The 19,810-nt window shown below is 32.8% G+C and overlaps 1 protein-coding gene across 1 annotated transcript; it reads right to left on the reverse strand.

The window, feature by feature from the left end:
- Positions 1–14,602: 14,602 nt before the first annotated feature.
- On the reverse strand, positions 14,603–17,296 carry LOC122524726 (homeobox protein engrailed-2-B-like). The gene is given in 3 exon segments (XM_043647131.1): positions 14,603–15,035; positions 16,628–17,149; positions 17,152–17,296. Coding segments are annotated over 3 exon segments (1,014 nt in total). The 5' UTR covers positions 17,288–17,296; the 3' UTR covers positions 14,603–14,679.
- Between the last annotated feature and the right edge of the window lie 2,514 nt (positions 17,297–19,810).

Consider the following 19,810-nt stretch of genomic DNA (forward strand, 5'->3'; position numbering starts at 1 on the left):
ATTGACAAATGCGAGAAACGAGGTGCGTAAAAGAGAAGCTCTGTTGAGAGTGGCAGAGAAGTGGGTAGAATTCAAGGCATGAGTTTTTCATACGAGCCTGTCAACGTATCGTCGAGGACGTATTCTCCTATAAACTTATTATTCATCTTTCAAAAGTGTTGACACTCTTTAACGAATTTTATCACCCAACTCCCATGTATAAGAAAAATATTATTTGTATAAATTATACAATTGATACATTATAGGAATAATATTTATTTATGAAAATAATCATGTATATGTATTAATTGGAATTTATTATTTTGTAATTAATTATTAAATTGAAATATGACACAAACAAATAAAACAAGAAATTGAAAAATGTATTATTATAAGTGTGTGTATTTCTCTGATAAATTATCGATAAATATTTATTTATACAAATAGTATATTGCATATGTAGATATTAATAACTTTTTAATATATTAAAAAATTGAAATAAGAACTTACGTATTAATAATATTTTATCTACAATATATAATAAAGTTAATAAAATATAAGAAAAAAAGTATATCTCTCAGTAGAAGATAAAATGGAGTGTATTTTTGATTAAGTCAATAGAACGGTTTCTACAAATCGTAGATTTATTCGAACGATCTTGAAAGAAAAATAAATCTTGTATAATATAATCAGGAAGTATCATCCCCTAAGTGAAAAGAGGCATATTGTTTTCACGACATGAATCCATTCAGAACCCGAAACAAATCCCGACAAATGGTTGGAAAAGTTCATTCTCGTATGTATCACGTGATGATCCAACCTTATCGTCGAAGTTTAGTGTCGCGTGTATCGCACCCTTAGCGTATCCTACCCTTCGAAGAAGGGTGTACTAGTGGAAAGTGATGATGAGAATGATCGTAGATGCAGTAGAAGGTCGGATTCTGTGGGTGAAATGGTTTTCATCCCTCCCATCCTCCTGTTTCGTTTCTCCCTCTGTTGTTGGTACCACCTATCCAAGAATCATAGTTCGCAGTAGGAAGGGTCGGACCCTTCGCACAAGTTACTCCTTAACGTACCAGCTTTTAAGCGGGTGAGATGTTTGATTAAATAACCACACCGATGAATTGAAAGCACCGATGAACTGCATGACTTGTGTTTCCCTATTATTGTTCAGACAGATGAGAATTAATCGGGATTAGGTTTATCATGAATAGATAATAAATGCTTTTAGAAAGCTCATATTTAAGAACATCGAAGTTTTATTTTTGCTGTTATTATAATTTTTTTGTATTATTTGATTTATTTTGTTTCAATTTTTTTTTATATTACTATTATTAATATTATTATTCGTCATTTGTTAAGTTTGGATTTTTTATTTATTATATTATATATTTAGAATATTTAGTTTTTGTTTTTTTTTTCTTGTGTGTGAAGTTTATTGAAAAAGGGAGGAAAAGGTAATTAGCTTAAAAGAAAAGTATCGTTTCACGACGTTGATTGCCAAAAGCCAAAAGATGGAGTTTAAAAATACTTTTCTTCTTCCTTGCTCAACATTCGTCTTCCATCCTTAGGAAAAAAAAGAAAGAAGAAAAAAAAGGACACAGCATAATTCACGAGTCGGCTGCTTTTTAATTAACCGGCTTGAAAATGTTCAGGGATCTTCCCTTTTTCCTGTGTTAAAAGGAAGAACCTTGTGCACTCAAGGGGTGGCTTATCTTCGCGTTGGCGAAAGGCAAGTAGTTGCTTTGGCACCTTCCTACTCCCCCTCACTCATCTCCTATCCACTGTAAACTCTTATTTTCCAGTAGAAATCCTTCTACATTCTACAGAATGATACGACATATTTTGTTCCACCCTATGTCTAACTTTTCTCGACTTTAAAAAAAAAAAAGAAAAAGAAAGTAAAAGAATATCATTTGGAAAGTAAGAAATATTATAATAAAAATTAAAAAATTTATTTATAGATTATTATAAATTATAATAAATGATTATATAAATATTATAAATTATAATATATTATTAATTAATTGTGATAACAATTTTTAAATAATATCATTTTAAATAGAATACTTTTAATATAGATAAATAAATTTTTTATTTTTAAATATTAAATGTAAATTAAAAAGTTAAAAAATACGGTTAAAATGTTTACATTAAATAATTTCAAGTGGAAAGATTTTGTTTTTTAATATTAACGATAAACGTAATAATTTATCTAGTTTTCTTTTCTTTTTCTTTTTCTTTTTTTTTGTTAATTGAAGGATTTATATACATGAATAAATGTATAAAATAAATGTATCGAGTAAAGCACGTAAAAGAAGTTAGGCAAAAACGTACCACCGAAGTGTTCTCGGCTATTTTTGCATTTAACATCAGGGAAACGCGCCGGCGTACTTTTTACGAGCTGTACGTGTCTATTAGCCTCATTACCAGAGACCTCTGCAAATGGGGGTGACTCGGAACAACCCTCTTCGGGGTGGAAAACGACGCCACCCGTTATATTACCCTGGTGTTACGCTCCACCCACACTATCGAGCTCGAATTTGTGCTCTGAAGGAAGTACAGCTTCTTCTTCTTATTTCTTATCCTTCCTTTTATCTCTCTCCCCTCCCCCTCTCTCTCTCTCTCTTTCTGAACTTGCAAATTTTATTCTCGCGAGCCATTAGTTTCAGGATTAATTAAAGAATTTAACGTCGATAATTACCCACTAATGAAATTTTCCTATTTATACATTTATCAGATTGTCATAAATATTTTTCATACAAAATCGAATTAGTAAAATTAAAATTTAATTAATTAATGATTATTATTTATATTTTAATTAATATTAATTTATCAAATATTTCTTAAATGTGTAAAAAATTTATTAAAAAGAATCTAACATGTAAAATGAGATCACACAATATGTTGATTACAGTAATTATTTATATTTTAATATCCCAGACGTTGAATGAACAACCACAATCGGTAACATACGTAAGATTACAAAATATTTGTCTATCCGACCGAAAAAATTTTTTAAGGTTCGATAAGATGTAGAATAAATATATTTCTATCGAGGAAAGAAAGAAAGTAAATCACCCCTTTATCATTATCTACAAAAACCAGGCGTGATAAAAAAGAACGTGACCAGCTACCATACTCGGAACGATAGTGTACAAGAAAAATGGAAAAAAAAAAGAAAAAAGGCCGAAGAAAAGATTTGTCGTTGCTTTAAATCGTCCTGAAAAGGAGCGGAATTTTTTATTTTTTTTTTTGTTATCCAAGGGGTAGAAGTTACCCCAAGCATTGTAAAGGAGGACTCTAACGCAACCCCTCTAAAGTATTCTGGTTTGAAAACGTAAAGAGGGTTGCTGACCTGCCGTACGCGACTAGGATGTTTATTTAACTCGAAGTAATTTGATCAAAAATTTAATCAAGTCGGATTTTTGAGCTCGCGAGCGTACCGAATCGGCCACGCAATGACAATAAAACTCTTCAAAGAATTCTCCTCTCCTTTCTCTCTTTCTTTTTTTTTTTTTACTTCTTCCTCGTGTGACGTTTCATCGTTTATGGCACCCTTCGACATAAACGTGTGTCTAGCTAGCGTTTCGAATCGTCCTCACTTCGGATTTTTCACCGGCGTAGAAATGTCATTTGAATTTCTAATGCCGAAGCCCTTAGAAAGAACAAAATTGTCGTTCGTTTAATTAATTCGATCATAAAGCCGTACAATAGTTCTTTACAAACGTATTTCAAAATACGTCAAAGGTTTAAACGCGAAGATTAGAAATTAAAATAAGATGTTCACATTTGTATGACGTCATAATTTTACTTATCTTAATAAAATAATATTAATATTTATTAAACATTCGTGTTTAATATTTAATAGAGATGAGACAATCAATATAAATCAAAGGGGAGGGGATATAAGATGAAATTTTATGTAACCAAAGAAAAGTTTTTGACCAATAATTCGGCCAATGAGAAACAAATAAATTACGTATGCATCGTACTAGGAGAAACGTCCTTTAATGCGTCGTGTACCAAGATACTGGAAAATATGACATTATCTGTATAATATTTAATGTTTATTTAACACTATTTCTACTAAAAGTGTGAAAAGATACGATTTGAAATTTCCGATTAAAATTATTATCAATTATTTAATCTATAATGATTGTTGGATTAATTGTGTGATATCTTAAAATTGAACAAAAAAATTAAACAAAAATTAATTTATGACAATTATTCCCAAGATAATTGTGTTAAAACGCAAAAATGTCAACAAATGTCTTTTGAACGACAAAACCGTGGTAGAAATAATGTTAATAGCTTAAAATTAATTTTTTTATACTCTAACATATTTCTTTTTTCTTTGTGAATGCAACTTTAAATTGAATTATTTCTATCAATAAAAATATTTTTAAAATGTTATTAAATTATTGTAATTCCCTTTAAATACTTCACACAGACTTTTAATATACATATTAGTTGTTAAATAATAGAAAGATTAAATTGAAAATACTGCATATACACAGATAAGATGAAAAATAAAAAAGTACACGAGAAAAGGTAATAAAAGTTGATTGTCCAAAGTCGAACGAATTTCTGGAAGGTTATCATAATATTTGCTCGGATCATTGACTCCTACCTCTAACCAAAAGACCATAGCATCACGGTTCTCGAAGGATAATGATTTTTTTCTTTCGAGCCATTGCGCGGAGACGAAGGAACGTTTTGGAGGGCGCGTTCCTCGTGCGAACGTTTGATAAGGGTGGAATAAGGGTGCCTCCAGTAGCTTCGCGTGATAATTGTTTCGAACTATTTCAATCGGTGTTGCTGCGTTGCTGGATGTTCAACGAACAAAGTGGAAGAAGAAGAAGAAAAAGAAGAAGAAAATAAGGGATGGAAAAAGGCGTAAAAAGGGTCCTTAAAGGGTGAGACGGGGTGAGTGAGATAAAAAAAAAAACGAAGGGTGGAAAAATTGTATTAGCGTGCTATCCGAGAATCCAACCTGAAGGAAGATAAAAAAGAAAAAAACTAAAATAAAGAAAGAGAAAGAGGGAAGATACGAAGGGGTGAGAATGAAAGGGAAGAAAAAAGAAAAAGAAATAAAATAAAATAAAATAGAAAAAAAAGAAGACGGACTAAGAAAGAGAGAAAGAAAAGTTTAAGGATTCGGTGCTACTACGTAGTCGTATTCTTTTAATTATCCGAGTCCTTGGGTGCCTTCGAAACGTTTCCGTTTTAATTGCGTGCCCCTTGGCGTGTACATTCCACTATCGTTCTCTCAAAGAATTTAATTACCGGCGCGTACACAGGGCAGGTATCGGTAGCGGCGTCGCGCACTCCGTCGCAATTACCGGTATAACTCGACGAAACGATTCGATACGAACGTAAAGCTTTATTAGGATCTAAGCTATCTAGGTAACCACTTACGATATTCCACTTTTACGTTTACACTTACAACTTTACCTTCATATCCGATTATTTGTTCAACATTTTTTACAATTTATTCGTGTTCATGTTTTTCAACTGTTAAATAAAATCAGAAAGTAAAAACTTATAACATAATTAAAATGATCTAGATAAATTAGATTATTCAATGATCTATTTGAAAAATTAGAGTTTTTATTTTATAATTTTGAATTTAATCAATGTACTCTCGAATATATAATTGAACTATTTATTAAGTATACGTGGCAAGTTACTGCGATTGATATTAGTCTGAATTATTTTTTCTTATTTAAAAAGTAATCAATTTCATACACTAAAACCAAATTAGGATGATTATAGTAAAAAACTAGTATCGAGTACGAACAGAAGCCCAAAAGTTCCATCAGACTATACCTACCAGTTTTGTGTGATCAGCTCAGGTACTTACAAGTTCGTCCAATAAAGTTAGAAAAAAAGAGGAAGGAATAAGAGGAATGAGAGGGTTTCTGCAAGGAGGAGAAGGAGAAGGAGGAAGAGGAGGGGAAGAGGGGGAGGGCAATCGGTCACTGATTCGGTAAGATCCATAAGGAGCGTGCATAGCGAGGAGCATTAATGACTCGACAAGCATTCCTTGCCCAGATGGTCCTCTCTCTTCCTCTCTTTCCCTCTTTCTACTCGTTCACTCGTTCAGCCTTTCCACGTGTGCGTTTGTATCCGCGTCGCGTTCTCTCTTTCTCTCTTTCTCTCTATCTTTCATTCTATCTTTTTATCTCTTTCTCTCTCTCTTCTTCACTTCGTCTCTCACCCCCACCCCAGAAGTCTCGCGCGATCGCGTTGGGTGGTCTCTCTACTTTTACCGACGTTAGTCCCATATAGTCGAGAGACGTGCACAACACACTCGTATATACATCGACACATATATATACACACATTTAAATTCTCTCCTTCTCTTTCTTGCGAGAGTCCCGAACACGGTTAAGAAAGAAAGAGAGATCGAAAGCGAATCTTTATGCCCTTCCACCTTGAATAGATTCTCGCGAAGGATAGAAAACCCCTTCCTATCAAAAAGTTTCTCATTCTTTTCTTATAATCATGCGACATACACAAATAAACGTACATACACATATATATATACATGAACTTTGACTTTATCATCGCTAGATTTATGCAATTTGAATTTTGTCTTATCTGTTGAAATTGTAATTATTTTAGTTAAAATTATAGTAAAATAATTGTATTTTAAAGGATTTACGAAAAGTTGCGTAATTAATGATTAAATTTGTATACATTCTATATTTGTTTATAATACATAATCAGAAAGTTTCCTACTTTTTTCAACTTGCATGGGATTAATTAAACCTATAAATACACGTTTAAATACATTTTTCGTACGATTTATAATAAAATATTACTATGTCAGATAAATAATAAGTATTGCGGTGATTAATAGAATAATTTTCAGTATTTTAAATAGTACGCGTTTTATATGAATGACATTTTTTAAACTTGATGATTTTTGGCCAGCAAAAGTTTAGTCCAATTGAATCCACCTTTTAATTCCACGTTGTCATCTCCTTTTCTATTTTATTCTTAATACAATTAATAAATAAGTTTGCAATGTCACAACGTGACAAACAAAATTAATTATCTAATAACAACAAACAACCCTATTATATTTCTATAGAACTGAAACGATACTGTACCGAAATTGATTCGTTCATCTTTCACCGGAAGAGATGGTAAAACCCACAACGATTTAAAGACGCCAGTGCGAGATTAGAATCCGCCCACTGTAAACTATACACGCATCACACGCACACAAGTTTTCAAGAATTGTTTATTATTGTATATACACGCGTACATATACATTGGCACGTTTTGTAACGCGTCGTTACGCGATATTGCAGGAGAGGAACGTACACCGAGTCAAATCGTTTCTCCGAGCCGATCTTCGAGAATACATTACGAGCATGGTTGCGCGCGCGTGCACAAGATCTACGTTTGGTTCACACATTTATACATACGTACTTCTTTCTGTATAAGTATAAATACATAAATGTATAAATGTATATATGAATGTTTAAATCTATGAATATATATATATATGTATGTATCTATCAATGTATATACAAATGTACGTATGAATGTATGTATGAATAAGGTGTGTATGTAGAAACGTATGAATGTTTAAATGTATAAATGTATATATGTATCTATAAATATATGAATGTATGGATAGATGTATATATGTTTATGTGCGCGAGTATGAAGGTATAGTATGTACGTAAATGACCCTTGTACCTTGTACGTGCCCAGCATGCCGAAGCAGAGATCCCCCTTTCGCTACCGAATCCAATCGTTTCATTAGAAGACTCGCGCGCTGTCGCTACGAAAACTTTCCCGTTGGAATGTCTTCCTGCTGATTCGTTACGACCGATTCGACGCACCTTTTTTTATTCTTCCTTTATTTCTTCTTCCTCTTCTTCATCTTCTTATACTTCTCTTACTTTTTTTATATATATATATATTTTATGGTTTTATTATTTTATTTCTCTACGCATATTTTCTTTTAGGTTTTGTAAAGACGAGAGAGAGAAGAGAGAAATAGGAAAAGGGATGGGTGAAAATTTAGTTTGAGTTTATGTATAAAAAAGGTTACGAAATTTTAATTTATTTTATTAGTATATAATTTGTTCGCGTGATAAATTATTATTCGTTAGGATTTATTAAAAAGGGAAGAGTGTTGTGAGGATGGTGGCAGGATTTGCATCTTTTATTGATAGCAGACGTATACTATTTAAAATGCATACAGTTTTAATATTAATCAGAATAATATTGACAACTTGATATATTAATATATGACATACTAATATTTTATTATAATTAATTACTAGGAATATTAAAAAGAAACCCTGATCCAATAAATATCAGCCTAAAATATTGTACAGATAAATGCCATAAATATTATTTTTTAATCACTTACTTAAACATTGAACAATTATGAAATTTTTTGGAAACACTTGGGAAAGATTTAAAATTCATTGAAAAAAAAAATTCTTTAACTTTCACTAACTGAAAAGAAAAGTTTCTGCTACCAATATATATAAGCAACGTTCCCGAGTTGGAGAAAACCAAGAAAAATTCTTCCTTTGATCTTTTTCGAAAGTAGAAAACGTTAGTAAAACGAGAGTATTCACTCTCTCTCTCTCCCTCTCTCTCTCTCGATCTTTTCTTTATTCCTTTTTTTCTTCTTCCACGAGAAAGACGCCTTAAATCTTTCGGCGTCGTTTGATAGCAAAAGCTTAACACGAAAATAGAAAAGAAGATTGCAAGTCGTGCCTGCTTAGGAGAGACTCGCGAAACGGATTTTCATCGAGTCCATACCACGAAGAGGGAAGAGGAGGAAGAGGCGAATGGGGGTCGAGAAGAAGGTGAAAGAGGCATCAGGGGTGAGGGGGAGGAAGGGACTCGCGCGCGCACTATTTCAGCTCGTTAGGATAACGAGGATCTAATGTCGCGTTCACAGCCCGGCCAATTACGCGTTACGGACGGAGGCTCGCGTCTTTCGGCGGATCCACACGATGAGAATAAGAAAGATAGAAGGAGAGAGAATGAGGATCACCTTAAGGACCGTTCACAAAAGTATTAACTTCGACTCCGCAAAAACTTTCGTTTCGAATTTAATATATTTCGGTGAATTTTGCCAAAAAAAATGTGTCATCTCTTATTTCTTTTTATTTTCTATATATTTATTACGTATATCATAACAATATTTGTATATAATATTTATATTCTTTTATCTTCTCTTTATTTCGATAATTTTGATAATTTACGTAATATTATTTTCGGGTGATTTTTAATAGTTTAATACATTTCTTTTCTTTTTGTTATTTTTTGATCAGTATTTATAATGGATGATAATATAAATAATACTTTTAATAAGAAAAGTATTTTGAGAAAATGTTAATCAGTCTGTTTGAAATAAAATATTTTTAATGTACCTTGCACCAATATTTCACCCTAAAGCAATTCTACAAATTATTTGTACATTACCAAAAAGAAATTCATGCTAAAGAATTTCATAATATCAATCCCCTTAACTCAATTAAATTCATCGTAATAATTTCAACGATATAATTATTATAACAATTACTTATATAAATTATAATGAAGTCATTTGCAAAGAATTACCCGGACGAATATTGTTCGAAAATTGGCTGGAAAGTGAAAATTTGGCTTTTAGCCCAGGATGAACGGATACTTTAAAGTAAAACAAGACGAAAGTGTAGAATCGTAGAAGGGGGGTTTTCTTATAAGAGAAGCCGGCTTCTTCTCTCTTTCTCGTGGTCCATCGGGGTGGTGATCTATTGGCGTGACATCTGGCTGTGCGTCGTCATAGAGCCGACGCGTTTACAGGGAGCTAAGTGGCCTTTACCCGCTCGATTCCCGAAAACGCGACGATAAATTTCTGTTCGCCGGCTTTGGCTCTTTTAGTTTTCTCTCTTTTCTTCTCCAAACGCTCACATACACACACACATACAAGTACATACGCACGAGCGTACATTATTCGACCAAAAGGTGGCACCTTTAATTTGACGGCCCCGGAAACCTCCATACACATTCGTTAGCGTACTTAAAAAAAAAAAAGTAACGAGAAACTTCCAAATATTTCTACGATGATCTATTAAATGATCTTTTTCTTTTAAATGATCCGTTAAAATAATTATTTTCTAAATATTATTTCATAAGAATCATTATTTGTTATCTTATAGATATCAATTATATACGCGAAACAAATTAGAAACAATTTTCCAGTCATATTCATTTCGAACAAATCATTATATTTTAAGTATTCTTATCGGAAAACAATTTTAAGCGATATAAACAATCGTTCCTTGAAAATAAAATACAAATAATCATTATAACGCTATAATAATAAATAAACCGAATAAACGAATATCTAAACGCATACCCAACGGTTAGAAACTTACCAGACGTGAACAAAAACCTGATACGAGAATCTTGCAACGTTATAGCTTACCACAGTCTACTGATATTGTAATAATAATAAACAGGAGAGGAAGAGAGAGAGAGAGAAAAAGAGAGAGATAAAGAGAGATAGAGAGAAAGATGGTTGGGTGGCATTAAATTCAGGAAGGATCGCAAGGTGGTCCGCGGTTCGCAAGAAGGCAAAATTTAGTGAGCCACTAGCGGGAACATAGAGACCCCTAATGGCCATTCCGATGACTATGCTTCTCGACCACGACTTCCACCCCTTTTCTCTCCTTCTCTCTCTCTCTCTCACCCTCTCACACTCATTCACTTATACCATTTAAACACCCTGCGTCCCTGCCGTCTCTTCTGTAACCTCTAACTCGTTTTCCTCCACCCTCTCTCTCTCTCTCTCACTCTCACTCTATCTATCTGTCTCTTTCTCTCTTTATACTATAACATTTGTACGTATATGTGCAACGACGTTCCAGCAATTACGCATCGCCGCAGTTAAATACAATGGCTAGGACAACGACTCTGTAATTTATCCCCGGTTTGGGCCGCTGCCCGTACTTTCTCTCTCTGTCTCTCTTTCTTTCTCTCTTTATCCCTCTCTCTCTCTCTAATGTACACCCTACTTGCTAATAGCCCTTCCCACGCCACGCTCATCTCCGCACTTAGATTAATGATAATTAATAATGGCGAAAGCATCGTGTTCTTCCACGTGCAACACGAAGAGTATTTAACAAGTTGCACATAGAGTGGAAGACAGGTTTTAAGTAGTTCCGTGTAATTTCTTCACCTTTTTATCTTCTATTTTTCTTTTTTATTATTATTACTGTTATTATTATTATTGTTATTATTGTTATTATTATTATTATTTTATGCCTTTATTTTATACGTACAACGAATAAGCGAATTTAGAACATTAATGTAAGTATCTTCATTCGTTCATTTTTTATTTTAGTTTTATAATAGTTTGATTAAAAATTAACAAATATAATTATTATACAATATAATATGTGAATAATAATGAATGATATTAATCGAGATAATTTATTATACTAAATATCCTATCAATGATTTCTTATAAAAACTTTTATAACTTTGAAATCGTATCATTGCAAAATGTCCTGTATAAAGAATTGAATATAAAAAACGTACAATAAATAGGATTATATCACTTGAAAAGATATTTAGAGATGATATCGAATCATGGTAAATTAGTATCATAAAAGAAATAAAGAAAAAAAGAGGGAGGATTATTATTGAGGTAGAAAATAAATCGTAAAAGGATAGTTCGTGGCTAACCAGACAGATGACGATTCTAAATTCGCGTGTTGTTCCTCATCATCCATCATCATACTTATTCACGCAAGTATGTAGCCTATGTACCACTACCTTTCTCTTCTTCTTTTTATTATTCTTATTATTATTATTCTTATTCTTATTCTTATACTTGTTGTCCGTTTTACGTGTTGTATGCGTTTAAAACGCACGTCAGATTACAAGCGAAGCGTGGTCCTCAGAACACCGAGCATCAAGACTACCATCGTTTTAATTCGTGCTCGTAAAGGGATTACGAAAGGAAGAGAAAAAGAGAGAGAGAGAGAGAGAGAGAGAAAGAGCAATGCTTCGAACAATTCTTATTGCTTATTCTCTTTCTATCTAAACTTGATTATCTTACAAATAACTTGTCCGAGTGATACTCGTATTGAATGAAATTTAAATTTTTGATCGATGAATCCTTTCGATTCATATTATTCATATAATAATAAATAATATATTTATTTTTATATTTATGTGTTCCACATATTTCTTATTTTATTTTTATCTTCATAAGTATATGTGTGTGTGTATTGATATATTTAATAATAAATATATCGAAATTAATTAAAACTAAAAATTTATCTCATTATTATTATATATATATATATAAATTATTATTTATTAATTAATTATAGGAAGGAAAAAAAACAGAGTTATGTTTAGACAAGTATTGGTAATTTTTAATTTTATTTCTATTTCTATTCGTATGATAGTTTTTATTATTAATTTTTAATTTTATTTCGATGTTTATTTTTATTATAATTTGTACAATATTTGTAATATATAGAACTGCAAGATTAATTGTAAAACTTAATAATTTATTTATAAATAATAAAATATTAAAAAATATACACCTACATAAAACAAAACTTTCAACGGATAAGATCAAATTTCATGTATATATACAAATTAGTTGTTTTTTTATAGATCATTATTGAAGTGACATTTTTAACAAGCTAGATAATTTATTAACTATTTATAAGATAAGAGAGTTTATAAGATGAGACGAATGTAGGTAATTTACAAGATCTAAAAAGGAGCAATTAATGATGCAAAAGATAACACACACACACACACTCTCTCTCTCTCTCTCTCTCTCTCACTCTTTCTCTCTTAAACGGCGAGAATGGTGTTCTCGTAAAAGATCAAGGGCTAACATTAAGGGTAATAATTCACCCCGAGTTCCTTCAACGTTTCGTGAAACGAGGATTGTCGCGACAACGACGACAACTATGAGTTTGATGTGGAATAAGAAAGATAAAAAGAAAACGAGAAAGAGAGAGAAAAAGAAAGAGGGAAAGCGAGAAAAAGAGAGGAGAAAGGGTGGATGCTCGTAAATCCGTTGGAGTCGTGTAATATGGCATCGTTTAACAAGTATACTACATATATCGGTTATCTCATGTCCATCGCTACTGCTATCTACGCAAAACACGTTTCTAAACTAGTCCTATCGAGTGTCATCACCGACACGTTCCAGTTATCGTTCCTCCTCTTTCTCTTTCTCTCTCTCTCTCTCTCGAAATACACTGGGTGGCTCGTTAATTTAGGACCAATTAGAAGACCACCAGACGACCGACCTTGTCGTCCTCTCTTTTGAAATAAAGTCTACTCGAGAGTCAGTTTATTTTAATTATGGGATTAGAATTTATTCGATGAAAGATTTATCTTTCTGAAGAGATATTTGTTTCATTTAAATAATATATAGTGTATTTCATTTTATAATATATATATATATAATATAGAATATAAAATATATTTTATAATGGATTATTTTATATATAATTAAATATATAAGATATATTCTGTGTTTATTTATTTTATACGTAGATGAGTTGAAAAGATTTAAGTTTGACATAGAAAGAATTTTTCTTTCGGTCAAACTCACTTTTATTTAAAAATGACACAAAAGATTTCTTTTATACCGAGGGTCAAAACTTTTTAAGCCATCCTCGTATATTATTATAATATATTATATATAAATTATAAAATATATTTTATATTTTTTTATTTACTTTATATATTTATTATTATTATTATTATTATTATTATTATTATTATTATTATTATTATTATTATTATTATTTATTTATTTATTTACTTATTTATTTATTTAATATATTTCATTAGAATTAAGTTCAAAGGATTGGATATTATTGTAATATAGTAGAAACATATTGGAATCATTTAAATTGATTTAATCGTTGACAAATATAATAGCGAAGTTAGAATACGGATTACACATTGATCGTTAAAAAAATGATTGAGAGAAGTGTTATAATGTTCGTCTTTGACATTAGATAAAATTTCATTCTACAACTACAACAAGTGTACATGTAATGTAATAAGGTAACGTAAGTCTAGGAAGAATATACAAAGTGAGATCATTTCTTATTCATTTAAAACGAAATACATACATTCATACATACATTCACACATACAGACAGGCATGCATACATTTACTTAGCTTGATAACTTGAGACATGTTGCTGCTAAAATTAGTTTCCTATCATACATATGCACAAAACTTGTTATATAACTACCTACAGTTTATTTAATATATTTACAATTTATTCACAACAGAAATAATAAATAATTGACAAATTAACGAAACATCTTGAGTTTACATTTTTAATATAAACTCTTTTTCTTTCTTAAAGTAATCCTATCGATTTATTTTCTTTTTAAAACTTAACCTGGAATTTTGTTAAAAAAAATTCGTTCCAAATTAAAGATAATAAAGATAACATCTTTAAAATTAAATAATCAAAAATAAATTTCTTTTATAACTAAATAAAAATATTGCTAATTAATATCTCAGATAAGTTGCATTGAATTAAATTTTGGGATTTGTTTTTTTTTTTTCATATTTGTCGATCATAAATTTAAATGATAAATTTATAATTGGAATAATTTAGAGATACTGTCTCTAAAAATTAGATATATTTTAAAGACATTTACGTTTCACTGTGAATTATTTTGAGGTGCAACGATTTCTTCGCCGTCCTCATCGACCGGTACAGTTGAGTGATTGTAAAGTCCTTGGGCCATCAACTGTAGGGCCAACGGATTTTTCTGTCCGCTGGCCTTTTTAATCTTCGCCCTCTTATTTTGAAACCATATTTTAATCTGTGCCTCGTTTAATCCAAGATCCCTCGATAGTTGTTGCCTTCGTATCTCTGTCAAGTATCGATTCTCAGCAAATTCTCTTTTAAGTCTTGACAACTGTTCGTTACTGAACGCCGTTCTGGGTCGTTTCTCCTCGGGGGATCCACTCTTTCCAACACCCTGTGGACGTTTCACTCTTCTCGTTCTTGGTCCTACACAAAAATTCAAAGAAAACATTTTTTTTATTCTCCTTTTCAAAAAATAGGAAAGCTAGAATTAGGTATGTGAAATATTCGACGAAATTATCGTAAAAGGGATTCGTTTTCTGTACTAGGATTTCGTTTTCGGTAGCTAGAAATTTTTTTACCGTTTCTACAATTCTTAAGTATTTAATCCAACTGTGAAATAATTTATTATTCTCAAAAAAAAAAAAAAAACGTTAACCTCCGACTCGTTTAATAATTTTCTAAAAAAATTTGACGAAATGATCGTAAAAAGAATTTGATCTCTGATCAAAAATTCGGTAGCCAAAAAGTATTTCTATTCCGTCTATCTATTTCCGATCGTTAACAGTTCGTACAATTCTCACGTATATTTCCTCGTCAACTATGAACACACGATAGCCTTTCGATGAATATTTATAAGTCCATGTTCGATTTCGAAATTTAGATACCGGAATACTAAACTTCGTGGAATGTGCTTTCGAAGAAATGAGTCATATACATAATATATAAATATATGTATAAATATAAAGAAAGAAATAAAGAAAGAAATAAGGAAAGCTTGATAAAACGTATAAATTCCAGAGCGTCAAGTTTGATTAAAAAAGCGAACTCATGATATACAACTTTTGTGCACGCCATCGCGTTCATTAGCAGCGTATCGAATTAATCCGCACGCTCGTGGAATAAATAATTAATCGCGACGGGGCATCGATGCTCGATATTTATCAACGATTTACATTCGCGCCTTCCTATTCGATCTTGACCATAAAGGAAGGAAGGAAGGAAGGAAGGAAGGAAGATAGAAAAGGGGTTTGGGGGCTGTAAGAAGTACGCATTATCGAAAAATAAATGAAATATTTTCGATATCGTGACTAAACACACCTAACCGGATAAGAATCTATTTGAAAACTATTAGAAAAAAAATCTCTCTGATTAGAATCTATTATTTAATCTCAGTTTCTATTTCCCTCTCTGTTTTGCATTTACCTAATTAAAGGAAAGTACAATCTCGAGGCTCGTGCAGAAATACAAGCCGATAGGAGTGTGTAATTAGTAAACACGTTTATCGGGATCGTGAAAGCTCCGGACCACCCCGGTGCGAAGATCGAGAGGTTGCTGAACGTGGTAAAGGTGGTGGAGGTGCAACAGTGCATATATGTGGGTCAGCCGGTGATCGTAAAGAATGAAAGAAAGAGAGAGAGAGAGAGAGAGAAACAGAAAGGGAGAAGAAAAGAAAAGAAAAGAAAAGAAAAAAAAGAAGAAAAAAAGAAAGAAAGAAAGAAAGAAATAGTAAATCGAGGATATAGGTTCTAGACAATTAAGTTCTGCGAACAAAGACAGGTGGTATCGAACGTCAACCCTCCGTCCTGAAAAAGTGTTTGAAGACTTAGAATTATATTCGAACTGTGTTACGACCTGTCGAATAATAGAAATACTTGGGTTCTCGTGACAGAATATTCTATTATTCGAAAATTTATATTTATATATCTTATTGTGGTTACCAGCTAATTGCTTATATTATTGTAAAAGTTTATAAAGGATCGATTTTAACTAAAGAAAAAAGATTGAATGAGACTCACCAGAAGAAGGCCTATCGGAATATCTCGTACAGTAGATCCAGGCAGGCCAAAGAGTTCCATTGTTTCCATTTTGTGTAAGGTTATTGACGCTAGTGGTCGCACTTTCACCATTAACCGATTCAGTTCCAACAGTAGAAGAAGCGGAACTCAAGGAGGGTGTGCTACCTGTGATAGAGCTACCTGTTACTGAGCTCCTATTGCTTGCCAGACTTGCCAGACTAACCAGACTCTCTACGCTTCCACTTCTACTGAGACCACAATGCGACGGACAAGAAGAATCCTTTTCACGATTCACCAAAAGCGAAATATGAGAGGATTGTGGGGATAGCTTATTGTTATTTGTGTTTACCGACGATGTGCTCACATTAAGATCACGTGGAACTGGTATAGATGTTGTGGAATTGTTGTACGAAGACTCTCCTAAGCTGATTTTTTCTGTTCCTTTCGTATTTAAAATCGCTTTCTTTCCAAAATCTGGCCGAAGAATGTTAACAACGCTAAATCTTAAAGCTTTTTCTTCATTTTCTCCTTACTAAGTTTATCCAGTTTATCCGCGTCTTCGATTGATTTTTCGCGATGAGGATGATGATGATGATGATGATGATGATAATGATGATGACGAGGAGGACTAACATTCCCCAGTCCAAAAAGGATACCCATGCTGACGAAACAAACACTAACTTTTCGACGATTTGTTCCAAGTCAACTGTTGTCCTTTATATTCCTTTTCTCTTTCACTTGAACAGAAATCTTCAGCTTTTCAATGTTATATTCAAAACAGTCAAGCGAATATCACTCCACGACACTAAAGTTCTTGGTAACTCTCTTCTTCTCACGGTCTGTCCTTCAAAAAACACACTTTCCCTTTCTGTCTTCCTCCCGCTATTTCTATCCTCCCTCTTTTTCTCTCTTCTTCTCTTTTCCTCTTTATATATATATATATGTATTATGTGAATTATATTTATTATATAGAGATATATATATACATATACATATGTATATATATGTATATATATCTCTATATATAATTCCTCCTCTTTCCTTCCGTTTTTCTCAAACGTCACAGGGTAATTTCAACGACAGTAATCTCCAAAAGACAGTATCATGTCATCGTAAAGTATACAAAACAAATTTAAGTTGAAATGGTATTCTCTCCTGTAATCTTCAAAATATTCATACTATCTCTCTCTCTCTCTTTCTTTCTATCCCTCTTTTCCTCTCCCACCTTCTGTTTATCTATCTCTCTCACTCTCCCTCTCTCTCCCCCTCTTGTTCTTTCTGGCTCCAAATTGAACCTGGATCGAGTCCAAAGAAAAGAGAACGCGAGTCTTAGATGGAGGCTTTTCCCGAGGTTTCCGAGTACTCTTAGCGAGTGCTGTGACGGGTCTGACTGCCTGTCCATCCGTCGCTCAGTGATGTCTAAACTAGGGGACTCTGAGTCCCTACTTACCGGCTTCCCGTTCCTCTCTCGTTCTCTCGTTCTCTCGTTCCCTCTCTTCTTTCCTCTTCCTCTGATCCCCCCCTCCCCGAATACCCCTGTTCACTCCTCCTACGCGAGAACTCCGAGTGCAGTGCACTAGACACCCTCGATTGTATCTCTATTAACTCTCAGCTCGTAAACTCCGCCCACTGGCGAGCGTATTACCCTACCACGAGGTTCCTTTCGCGTTTACCCCCACCACTAGCACCAATGGCACCGGTAGTAGGGGACTCGTCCGGAAAATCAACCCTAACCTATATACTCGCACTCTTACTCTCCCTCTCTCTTTTTCTATCCATCTATCTGTATATGCATCTATCTATAATATCCTATCTCTATCTTTCTCGTTGAATTTCTATCTCTAAACTCATGTTATAAATCTTTCGGTATAAGAGACGGGACGGGACGGGACGAGACGAGACGAGACGATCAACTTCGATTAAAATATTCTATCTCGGGTGGAACGAATCGATAGTATTCGCCTCTTGATAGCCGTGATAGATCGACAGCAATCGTGTCATCTCATTTTTTACAATATTATAAAGAGAGTCATATGCATGCCGTCTGAATGATTTTATGTGTGGAAACTTATGCGAATGATATTGAAATCCATTTTAAAAGGAAAAATGAATTCTATAGACTCGTCCAAATTTGTTTCTTATTATTCGATTAAGTTCGTGGTTTGATTGTATTTTTGTTTTAAGTTGGTTAGTTTTTTAATTCATTTGAGAAATAAAAAAGAGAAAGAGAAAGAGAAAGAGAGACTGAGAACAAGAGTTAAGGAAGGTACGTGGAATATTCAGCGCCAATGCGACGAGAAAATTCAATTCTTCCCCTTCTAAGAGTCTAAATAATCCCCACTATCAAAGATCAGTCCAGTCTCGCCCACATTCTTGCCCCTCCCTAAGATAGCCACACCCACAATTTACCCCTACCACATTCAAGACGACCACTACTCCATATTTTTGTTCCTCCCCACTGTGACGGCGTTGTCTGACCAGATCCAGCCGGCTAATTCATTTCTTCGAGTCCCCCAACTTCTCCTATCTTCTTCCTTCTTCGATTTTTTATCTTCTATCTCTCTCTATATCTCTCTATCTCTCTACCTCTCTTTCTCTTTCTTTCTCTCTTGTTTCCCCATCCACTTTCCGTTCCTCGTAGATGCAATTGTCCAAGATGAACGTCACGAATTGCATCCTAAGAAAATTTACACGAACACCGTCGGATATGTTCTATTCTTTTTCCTATCCTTCTCTTTCTCTTTCTTTGATCCTTTTTAAGGACTGCTTTAAGAAAAGGATAAATTACCTTACAAGAGCTATCGATATTCTTGTCTCTTCTAAGCGAGTCAATCCTTCTAATCGATTTCAATTATTACTCGAGTAACTCAATTTAGGAATTTATTAATACCAATATACAGGATGTCCCAAAAGTAACTTTATCATTCACAAAAAAGTATCAAAATTAATTTATCTAATAGAATTCCATTATTTTATTTTTTTTTATTCAAAGATGTGAATTTCCAACTACAGTGTTATTGAATAAGTATCGTTTAAAGTGTGTGTATGTGTTATAGTCAAATACCTGCCATAGATAAATTTCAAATTCTATAATTTCCTAAAGTGACTTTTTGAGACCCCTGTAAAGACTTTTTTTTCATTCATAAATTACTAATCAGCATGACTCGTAGAAACGAATAAATA

This window comes from Polistes fuscatus, unplaced genomic scaffold, assembly GCF_010416935.1.
Source record: "Polistes fuscatus isolate 324 unplaced genomic scaffold, CU_Pfus_HIC Scaffold8, whole genome shotgun sequence".
Lineage (NCBI taxonomy): Eukaryota > Metazoa > Arthropoda > Insecta > Hymenoptera > Vespidae > Polistes > Polistes fuscatus.